This window comes from Camelus bactrianus, chromosome 34 (genome assembly GCF_048773025.1).
Source record: "Camelus bactrianus isolate YW-2024 breed Bactrian camel chromosome 34, ASM4877302v1, whole genome shotgun sequence".
NCBI lineage: Eukaryota > Metazoa > Chordata > Mammalia > Artiodactyla > Camelidae > Camelus > Camelus bactrianus.
In genome coordinates this window covers 5939442-5950305 of record NC_133572.1, presented here as the reverse complement: position 1 = coordinate 5950305, position 10864 = coordinate 5939442, and the positions used below count along the sequence as shown (strand labels likewise).

Genomic DNA, 10864 nt, shown 5'->3' with positions numbered 1-10864 from the left:
TATCGGCTTTAATTTATTCATCCTGTAAAATGGAGATAAAATACTTCCTCATTAAGATTAACATGAAGATTCAGTGAATTAATACTCGTTTAAAACACTTAGTGCCGAGCACCATAGGGCTATGCAAGTGTCGGCTTCTATTATGATTCGATTCAAAATAAACAGTGTCCGAACTCCGGTGAGCAGGGTGACGGATCAAAATCCAGTCCCCAGAGGCGAACACAGTGCGAGGCACACACAAAAGCAAGGGAGGAATCAAAACAGAATGAAATCAGCCTCTAGCCAGGTAAGTACAAGCAACACGCGGGCATTCGGAGGCAGGAAGGATTCCACCTCGGGAGAGAGAACCCTCTAGAAGTCACAGGGGCAGCAGCCTCTGAACGGAGTTGTAAGAAAGAGTGGGGACTTCGACACGTGGCCAAGACGCCAGACGTGAGGGACACCGCAAAGGATTTTGGCAAAGGCGCAAAGTCTAAAACTGAATGGCTCGGGTCAACGGAACGGGCTGCACAGTGTTTATCACACAAAATGCCACGAGAACGGAGGGATAATAGTAACCACCGTTACACCTCAAGGTACTAAACCGTAGTCCGGGCTAAAAGAACAAAGGTGTGGTTAAGAAAGCCAAAGTGACCATGACCCAATCGCTCCCCACCATCTTCCAGGTGCCTACGTTGGAGGCCCAGCGACTCGCGCCGGGCAGACGGCGAACCAGCGTCCCCCTCAGGCGGCAAGCGTTCCGCGGCAGCAGCAGGACGAAGCGACCCCGCGCGAGAACTACAGCTCCCGCCGCGCCCTGGGGGGCGGGCCCCGCCCCGCAGTTCCGCTTCCGCCTCCGCCCTCACGCGCCCCCGCCGTCCGACCTACCCGGGAGCGGGCCCGGCACGTGACCGCGCGTGACCTCTCGTGACCCCACGTGACGGGGGCGCGAGCCGAGAGGCCCGGGGGCGTGACGCTGGGACCCTCGTTAGTAGAAAAGCGATCCGACAAAGTGGAACTCAACTTCAAAATCTCCGTGGGGATTGGAGTTGATGCCCGGAGGGCGGATCCCGACGCCCACGTCCCTGGCCAATCAGCGCCTGGGATTCTCTGAGAGACGGAGAAGGGGAGAGGGGCGAGTGGCTCTGTGGTCACATGCCGCGGGGTCTGGTGGGAGGGACGGTCGCCCAGCGGCGCCCGGCGCTTCCTGTTTCCGGTTCCCGGAGTGGAGCTCAACGAGGCGCCTGGCGGGGACCCTGGCTCTGCCACGAGCTCTGGGACCGGGGTCTGCGGCCGGCCCCTCGCAGGCCCTGTCTCCCAGCCGCGGGTAGTTATTCAGTCGGGGATTCTGAGCTTTGGCTGCTCCCTTTGCCCGCGATAAGTGAGTATGAGGGGCGTGGAGGAGGAGGGGGCTGGAGAACGCTCACCCCTCGTGTCTGTGACAGGGGCCGGCATCGCTAAGTACCCCTCGGCCCGAGTTCTAGCCCAAAATCCAGCTGAGGAGCCCGAGGGCAGAAAGGCGGAGGCGTGAGGTTGGGGAGTCACAGAGTCCCGGAGGGAGCGAGGGAGAAAGGCCCTCCGAGACCAGAGAGGGAATTCACGTGTTTGGAAGTCAGGAAAAGGAAGGTTCCTAAACCTGGAGTCCGTTCGAGGTGTTCCTGGATACCTGTGGAAGGGATTTTGGCCTGCATCTTGGAGGGAGGTTAAAAGTAGCATCGTGTGTAGAGGATATGGCCCTAAGCAGTTGGGAAGTCAGGAGTCTAGGCGGAACGAGAATGTCTGGAACGCTGGAGGAAATGTGAGGAATATGAGTGTATGAGATGAAGAGTAGCTAACCGAGATGTTTGTGTTCCTCTTTGCAGGAAGCTTCTGCCCTTGGGCCGTAGGCTTCTGCCTTGAGGCTTTAACAACACTGCGCGTTTCAGCTAGCTAAGGCTGCTCTTCTGAAAGTGTAGTCTGCTGGAGACGGGAGATAGGGCCGCCGCATCAGAAATGAGTCGGAGAGAAGAAAGTAGAAATACCATTGAAAAACGGAAAATGCTCATGGCTGGTTAAAGGGTGGGGGAAGTAAGTGATACAGAGGCCCAGTGATCTCGAGTGCTTCCCAGTTCCTGGCTTAGTCGTTGGTCATCCCATTGAAGGAGAATTTTTAGCATTAACCAAATAGATCTATCATTGTAGAACAGGAAAATTGAAAGGGACTTTTCAAAATCTTCTAAGTCCTGCCGCTTGTCTGCAAAGTATCTAGGACAGACTCTTGCGCCTTGAGAATCTTAATTGTAGCACATTAAAAAGGGACTACCCAGCCCTTGGATTTCATGCTCTTTGTAATACGTTTTTGCGCTCTTGTATTTATCAGAAGTTTTCCAGTAAATATCTTTGTGCTGTGAATCATTCAAGTTGCCCCCCTAACTTCAACATGTTTAATACTTGTATAACTTAAGGCAAGTTAGCTTAACCTCTGTGAAAATCGGTTTCCTCATTTGTAAAATGGGAGAAATTATATCTACTTTTCTAGGTTGTGAAGGTTAACGCGCATAATCTAGATAAGGCACAGAGAGCACATACCACCTAATCAAAGAGAAGCAGCTCAACCATAGCCAAACCTTAACCAGGAAAGACAGGAACAAATTTTTTCTCGTCCTAACTTTTTGAACCAATAAGAACCAGTAGTTCAACTTAATTAATGCTGACTGCAAGGTGTTTCATCCTTTCCCAGTTTTGTGAGATTCTTTGCTCTAATTTGGGAAAAGAAATCATCAACTGTTAGCAGATAAGGAACTAACTTTGAAGCCAAAGAACATAGCCTTCTGTGTGAGCATCCCTCTGGAAAACCGATCCTGGAAAAAAAAATCTTGAAAGGCTGAAATGTTGAAATTTCAAATTGGATCCTGACAGAATGTAAGGAAAATGGCATGCTAAATCAGTCTAATAAAAGGAATCTCTTATTTCATTTTTGAAACTCAGCTGGTCAAGTTATGTGTTGAGCAATGAGTTAATTAAAGGAAAAGTAGGAGTTTGAGGTCTGGGTTCTTTATTCCGCCTCCTAGTCAGTGAACTGTGTGAAGAGTCACTTCCCCTTCGTGCTTTGTCAAAAAAAAAAAAAAAAAAAAAAAGCAAGTCTTTGCTTACTCTAATCCCCAAAAAATTAATGTGAAAGAAGATGCACGTGTAGTGGCTAAGGGTAGACCGTGAACTGGGAGCTAAGACTATCTGCTTCACTCCACTAGCTGTGTCTGTTTTCTTATCTGTAAAATAAGAAAAATAATTGTATTTACTGCATAGAGTTGTTGTTTAAGGCTTAATCAGTTAATGAATGTTAAGTGCATCAGACAGTCCCTGGCAAAAAGCAAGCACTCTGCTTTTTCCTGCTTATGCTTTGAATGTGTTTATGGGGGCTTCAGACTTTGTGGCTGGCCGTAATTATTCTAGGAAAACATCTTAGTAAACTACACTGAATTAATGTTTGGAGTACACCAAGACAGAGAGACAACTTCCCAAGCACAGTAGAATGTGGGAAACAGAAAGTCAAATGTAACTTCATTTAGGAGAGTGGAGAAAATTTATTCAGGTACTTACTAGTACCCATTAAATTCTGCCTATTTCAAGTTTTATATTCTTAAAGTGCAATGGAGTCATTTGAAACAGTATGAAAACGAATTAGAGGACTCTGAAAGAGTATTTGAGCCAAAGTCGAGACTTGTAGTATGGAAGCATTTTACCATAAATGAGAAAAGTTTGGGAGAATTGAATCTTTGTATCAGGAAAATTGGTGATACTGTTAGGAAATTAACAAGTAGCAGTGGCCTGGATCATAGACACCAGAGTGAATTCTTTTGCAAGGGTAAATCAGTAGCCTGGGTGTAAAGATGAGATTAGAGAAAAGAAAATGAGTTTGGGAAACAGCCACACGTTTCCACTCCTAGAGCAGTACCAGTGGCAGGTGAGTTGATTTGCTAATTTTCTAAGGTGGCTTGATGATTCCCAAGAATGGTCAGCAATTTGGAATTGTAGGAAGACAGCTGTACTTACTGGAAATCTAGAAACTCTTGAGATTCATGACTTGTGGAGCCTGAGGTGAGTTTTGGAATATCTTCAAACCACTCATGTTGACCTAGTGAATTCTGTTCCTGTTGTTTAAATGATTGAATGATTTTTCAGAGATGAGACACTAGAGCAGATCGATGCTGAGATTCTGGCACTGTGGCTGTGTTTATCTCTGCTCATCATTCTTGTGGTGAAGATGAACGCAGACTGTTGGATGCTCCTGAATATTAAAATGAGGGGTTAGAGCCCAGAGTATGCGAGTCTCTTTCTTTATTTTACATCTTTTTTTTTAATAACTTCCAACTAGTCCTTAGCAAGTGTTCATTTTAATTTGAGTATTATCTTAGGGAGAGTCACTGGCTTTAGCAGTATTTAGGAACTAGTATTAAACTTTAAATAATGAGACATCTCAATCCAACTTTTCACCAGACGGTAAAGAGGCAAGGATGTCTCCACCAGGCTGTCATAATTAATTCTTTTTTGTTCTTTCCTTTCTCTCTTCTCACCTTTGTAGTTTGTGCTGAAAGACTTGCCTATGAGTTAGGCTGAAAGTGATAAATATATGAATTTCCTAACATGGGTGCTTTTGACTCAGACATGTTATGAGGTTCTATTTGTTGCATATGCCAGAGAATCTTACTGTTTCTGCAGATTCAAAATGCTGTTCATTAGTGGCACCTTCGTATTCTCTAGGCCATTGACTGGTTCTTCTGACAGTTTCTAGGACAAAAAAGTTGTCTTTTTCCCAAGTCGAGATACTCTTCTTTTTTTTTTCTTTCGTGGGGGTACTGGAGATTGAACCCCGGATCTTGCACATACTAAGCATGTGCTCTACCACTGAGCTATACCGCCACCCCCAGAGATACTCCTGTTGTATGCACACCTTGCAGAAATCATCGACAATCTGTAGACAGTAACTCTTCACCAAGGCCCATGCTGTCCTCTTTGTTGAATGCACGTTGTGGCCCTGTCCTGAAAGGACACTGGGAGGACAGGAGGTGAGCAGTGGTGTCAGACAAGGGAGTCAGCTGGGGAGAAGCTTTTAAAATAAGTTTTAAGAAGAAAAAGAGGAACCCAGAGACTTAGGAAGTCAGTTTTGAATATTAAAGGATGGCAAAAAGAACATTGGTGACAGCTAAAATCTTGAACTAGAGATAAGAAAATAAAGCCCAACTTCATGATAATGAAGAAACCTGACTAGTGTAATGTAGGTGATGGATGGAAGATTAAAAGTTTTTTTAAATGCCATTCATTAATCGCATATTCATATGCTTTCTCTCTTTCCCTTCTCTTCTCATCTCCCCCCTCCCTGCCTTCCCCCAAAAGGATGCGCCCCTTCTGCCGCTCCTGGAGGACCGGACCGCTCCTGCTCCTGCTGCTGGCCGGGGCGGTGAGGGACTCCTGGCAGACGGAAGAAAAAACATGCGACCTGGTGGGAGAAAAGGGTAAAGAGTCAGAGAACGAACTGGCTCTGCTGAAGAGGCTGAAGCCGCTGTATAACAAAAGGTAAATGGGAAGAACCTTAAAGGCTTGAAAATGACTTTATTAAAGAATCTTTTTTTCCTCTCACTGATTTTATTTTAGTATTTCTACCAGATATGTAGGGGGTACATGTATCATAACCTGCCCTGAGAGATGGTTCTAACCTAAACTTCGGCAGCGTTGGTCTTCCTGGGCCGTGACATCTTGCTCTCCTTTAGGATGCAGAGCAGGCGCTCGGCCCAGTGCTCAGTAGCCATGTGCAGGCATCTTATGCAAAAGAGTAGCCGTTTCCAAGACTGGGTCCAATGGGCCAGCTTATAGGAAATTAAAAAGCAGCATTTGATACGTCTATGCAGTAGGACCTTAGAAGTACCAGATGAACATACGGAGGCCTGTATGTGTCATCATAAGTGTCAGGAATCTTGGGTACGTGAATCTGGAGATCATCTTTAAGGAACTAAGGAGTGTCTCATGAACATAGACCCTTACTCACTGGGAAGTAGTAGCTAACACTTTAGCATAGTCTAGAGCAGTTACTCTGGAAATACCTAGAATACACGCCGTCTTGGGTGCTGTTTTAATCAGTCAGCAGCAGCATTTAGGGTGTGGTCAGGGTCTGTCAGGTCGTGGGGACCTCGTGGTGCAGCAGGTGTGATTCACCATTACATCTGCTGTGACATCAGGTAAATAAATTGAAGGCACCTTTTTGGTGGTGGTGGTTAAAAGGAGGCTGCTCTTCTTAAGGCTGACAGCCAGTAACTGCCCTCTTCTGTCTCCTCACTTCTCCTTGCAGCTTTGAGAGCACCGTGGGCCAGGGCTCAGACACGTACGTCTACATGTTCAGGGTGTGCCGAGAAGCTGGCAACCACAGCTCCGGGGCAGGCCTGGTGCAGATCAGCAAGAGTAGCGGGAAGGAGACAGTCGTGGGGAGACTCAACGAGACTCACATCTTCAATGGAAGTAAGACTCTCCCTGTTGATTAGTTATGGATCCCAGGTCAGTCCCTCTGACAGTCCTGTCTCAGCCCTGCCCGGTCCCTGCAGTGCATCAGATGGTGTGTGTGGTTCAGCACACCTGAGATACCCGCAAACCACAGGGTGCCTTGTTCCACAGTCCTGCAGCCAAGGCTCAGGACATTTATGTGTTTGTTTTAAAGTGAGATCAAGCTTTTTTAAAAACCAGTCAGTCTACAAAAATCTCCCCCCCCAACTTGAGTTAGGGTGGTATTTCTCAAGTCATAAATCATATTGCTAGAAGGGACTATGTGAGCAACTGTGGTCTGTTTTCCTTCCTTAAGCAGACGAGTAAGTTATTTAGTGCAGATTGCTGCTCCTGTAAGTAACATAATTTTAAAAAATGTCAAAAAAAAAAAAAAAAGAAAAAACCAAAAAAAAAAAAATGTCAAGAGTTTGGGGCTAGAGATCAGAAGACTGGAATTTTGACCCAGCTCATATTTATTTGTCCTGTGACTTTGAAATATCATTTCTCCTTTTTTACTTTGTTTTTTCATATGCAAAATTAGAAGCAAAATCCTTACCCTATTCACTCACATTATTACTGAATCAAATGATATTTTGTAAAAGAAATTTGAACACAGAAAATACTAAAGGAGAGAACCCCCTTCCCCAAGTCTTAAAAATCATCCACTTTGAATTTATGTGTGGTTAATTTAAAATCTTAGACGTTCGCTTGCCACCCAGTAATGGTATGTCACCTCATCTTTTGATGTCAGCAGGTGTTTAGAAAATGCGAATCATGATTAGGGGATAGATCATAATTGTATTTGCACTATTGGTTGCCTACCTTTAATGTGGAAAATTATGATTGTTCTTGTATGAATATCTGATTCTCAGTTCTCTTAAAGAGGGAATGCAAAGCTGTTGTAAGGAAGCACGTTCTAGCCGGTATTTCTGGTACATGGAGCTCATGCTGATAAGGGTTATTTCAATTAAAGCCAATTTCACTGAACTCAGGTCCACTCTACCGCAGTGCCCAGGTCTGCCTCTGCTTGTCCCCTGCCCCAAAGCTCCATTTTCCTTGTCCCTCCTCAGGTAATTGGATCATGCTGATCTATAAAGGGGGTGATGAATATGACAATCACTGTGGCAAGGAGCAGCGCCGGGCAGTGGTGATGATCTCCTGCAATCGACGCACCCTGGCGGTGAGGCACCCTGGGGCATAGGAGCCTAGAGGGGCCATGAAGGGACTGACCTCTCAGTGGGAGAGACTGTCTGGAGGGAACAGGATCATTGGGATGCATCAGAGAAAACTGGAGGTTCAGTTTTTCCCTGAGTCGTAGACACCCGTCTTCCATCATTCATGGAAAATAGGTTTTTGAAGCAGGAGAAAGCAGATGTTTTGGGGGTTTTGGGGGGGTTTTGTTCTTTTTTCTGACAGGCCTCAAAAAAAACACTTTACCAGATAAACGTTGTGTTCTGTCCTCTCACCATCAGGACAATTTTAACCCTGTGTCTGAGGAGCGAGGCAAAGTCCAAGACTGTTTCTACCTCTTTGAGATGGATAGCAGCCTGGCCTGCTCCCCGGAGGTCTCCCACCTCAGCGTGGGCTCCGTCTTACTTGTCACGTGAGTCCTTTTCCTGTATCAGTCCAAGCCTTTTTTTTAACTCAACAATTATTTGGAGGTATATGGGTACAAAACATAATTGGAGGGGGAAGAACTTTGGGAAAATCCTCTTTAAACTCTGCGCACATTTTGAAAAGTGAGACTGTTTTGTCCCCAGTAAGTATTTGCGTTTGGAGGTGGGTTTTTTCCCTTCTGGGGGGCTGGACAGTTTTTCGTACTATCCCATTAGATTGTTAGAACTTTTGAAGAAATGGAGTTGTGTATCTACTAGTGACTATTCTCAGCCCTAAGCCAGAGTGACAATTTTATTTTTTTCTGAGCCTTTTGTGTTTCTCAGACTGACAGTACTAGTTGGTTTTCTAAGGAAGCTACCAGTCCCTTTTCATTAACATGACTACCTTTTTTTTCCCTCTTTCATTTTTATGGAACACGGCTAACAATGAATGTAGAGATTATCTTTACTGGGTTTCACTGTTTCTTGGTTTTGAAGTATAGACGTCTTTCTCCCTAACAGGTTTGCATCACTGGTCGCTGTTTATATCATTGGGGGGTTCCTGTACCAGCGACTGGTGGTGGGAGCCAAAGGAATGGAGCAGTTTCCTCACTTAGCCTTCTGGCAGGATCTTGGCAACCTGGTAGCAGTAAGTACCAGGGCAGCTGGCTAAGTCGTGGCCTGCATGCAGGGTTGAAGGACCAGCCATCCTGGTTTGCCCAGACTGAGAGGTTTCCTGAGACACAGGACTTTGGGTGCTAAAACCACAAAAGTCCCGGCAAACCAAGACAGTTGCCCTAGTGCAGAGTAGTAAGTAGCATCGCACCTTAGTGTCTGGCCCTGCTGAGACCTGGCCGGAAGAGCCATGCTGTTTCAGGTTGAGAAGTCCGCTACAGCTGCCAGGGGCCTGGGCGGGGAGAGGCGGCGGCCTGATTAGAACTTCACTGCTGTCTCCTTGTGCAGTTTAGGCTAATCCTTGGGCTTTGGAGTTTTCTCTTCATTATCCCCAGAAAAAAACTAATTCTTGCCACATTCTTAGACCATTAATATCCTTTGTCTTACCCTAAAGTTGCTTATTCCAAATGATCACTTCCTTCCTTTCCTTTTTCCCTTCAGGACGGCTGTGACTTTGTGTGCCGATCTAAACCCCGAAACGTGCCTGCTGCGTACCGCGGTGTGGGGGATGACCAGCTGGGGGAGGAGTCAGAAGAAAGGGATGACCATTTATTACCGATGTGATCGCACTTTAAATGTCCAGCTTCTTCAGCCCCCAAACCAAAGCATACTCAGCCAGATTTCTAAAGCAGCCTCCACTCCGGTCCCTCATCTCCCCCTTAATACTGCTCTTGCTTTCCGGTTTGCTTTTGGTTTGCACCCACTTCTCAGTGGTAGAAACACCTTCCCTTTGCTTCCTGTTTTGCTGTCCCTCTTGAGGTGCAATTGTAGGACAGAGACGGTGCCACAGGCCGACGGCAGGAGAAGCTGTTGCACCCTCTCTCACTATCAGAAGGTACAGCAGGAGAGTTATGGGAACAAAAGGGTGTGGCAGGCTCCTTGACCCTTTCTTTTTTAAACACATTTTCACAAGTTTTTGAGACACTGGATTTCTTTTTGAAAAGAAAAAAGGCAAAGAAACATTATTTATACAGTTTGATTGCTTTCATGCTGTTGCTCTGCACCCTACAGTAGTCTCCATGAGAATCTGGATGTAATTTCTTGCTGCTTGGAACTATTTTGCAGTGATTACTTGGTTGCATTCCAAGTACTGCCATTTGGTCTGAGCCTGGAGATGTCATAGACTTAATTCTCCCACCTCTCGGACTGTGATGGGGAAGATGTGAAATTTCCCAGTTAGAGGACTACAAGGTACCACACTTCATTTGCTGGCGTTGGAGTGACTTCACAGCTGGAACTGGGCCCTGGATTGTAGTCTTAGATTATTGGTCCACTTGTAGCCAAAATGCCTGATCCAGAAGTCCAGTCCGTTGGAAAGGGAAACTGAAATTGACCTCCTATGCCACCAGGGTTCCAGAAAAGGGAAGCCTGTTTATGTTGTAGTGGGATCTCCCTGATGGCTTTCTTTTCCCACTTGTAGTAAAAGCTGGCAAAGCTTTTCTGACTCCTCAGATACTTCCCTCTACCAGAATTTCTAAATATGTTGCACTTTCCCTTCGCAGGCATGTCATTTTGACTTTTCCCCCCCAGTCTCCTGGAAAGGGAATGGAAGCAGAAGTGGGGCACCAAGGGCTCTGCCACCTTCTACTCCGGGTGTGGATGCTGCCACACCTGCCCCCTTCTGGCTCAGGGAAGTGTCTTCTTGCCCACATCCTTTCAGTAGGGAGAGGTTCTTATCCTCTGATGCCTCCACCTTGCTGTTAAGTAAGGCCATGTGCCCAGAAACCTGGCCTGATCTTTCTGTGATAGTGACCCTGGGCCACTGGAGAGTAACGTAGCTCCGCTGGGCACGAGAGGCTGGGATCAACAGGCAGGGGCCTTTCTAGCCTTTAGAGAAGAAAATGAAGTTATTTCCTCTTCAGACTTTTAAATCCAATGGAATGATTTTTTTTTTCTTTCTAAACAGGGAAATAATGTTATAAAAGCATCTTTTTCATTATTTGTTTGCATTCCTTCCCCACACCCTGGTGTTTTAAAAATGCAAAAAAAAAAATACACTTTTTGTACAAAAACACTTAAAAGATTAAAAAAAAAAAAAACATGTTGGCCTACTCATTTGTGTGAAAGAAGAGGGTAGATACACTGGAATGATGGAGTAAGACAGC

The 10864-nt window shown here is 45.8% G+C and overlaps 1 protein-coding gene across 2 annotated transcripts; it reads left to right on the top strand.

Moving 5' to 3' along the window:
• The first annotated feature begins 954 nt into the window (after window positions 1-954).
• Window positions 955-10800, top strand: M6PR (mannose-6-phosphate receptor, cation dependent). Of its 2 annotated transcripts, XM_010946380.3 has the most exons (8): window positions 955-1360; window positions 1842-2046; window positions 5353-5532; window positions 6302-6468; window positions 7560-7669; window positions 7962-8092; window positions 8607-8733; window positions 9201-10800. In XM_010946380.3, exons 3-8 carry the CDS (start codon window positions 5354-5356, stop codon window positions 9321-9323), a joined length of 837 nt encoding a protein of 278 aa, XP_010944682.1. In that variant the 5' UTR covers window positions 955-1360; window positions 1842-2046; window position 5353; the 3' UTR covers window positions 9324-10800. The 2 variants fall into 2 exon arrangements, with proteins under 2 accessions (XP_010944682.1, XP_010944681.1); XM_010946379.3 differs by lacking the exon at window positions 1842-2046 and having other exon boundaries at window positions 958-1360.
• Window positions 10801-10864: the final 64 nt, after the last annotated feature.

Bases quoted from the DNA above. Each gene is read 5' to 3' on its own strand.
- M6PR (XM_010946380.3), top strand. From the start codon at position 5,354: ATGCGCCCCTTCTGCCGCTCCTGGAGGACCGGACCGCTCCTGCTCCTG. The intron at 6,469-7,559 runs GTAAGACTCTCC...GTCCCTCCTCAG, and splicing joins GACTCACATCTTCAATGGAA to GTAATTGGATCATGCTGATC. The intron at 8,734-9,200 runs GTAAGTACCAGG...TTTTCCCTTCAG, and splicing joins ATCTTGGCAACCTGGTAGCA to GACGGCTGTGACTTTGTGTG.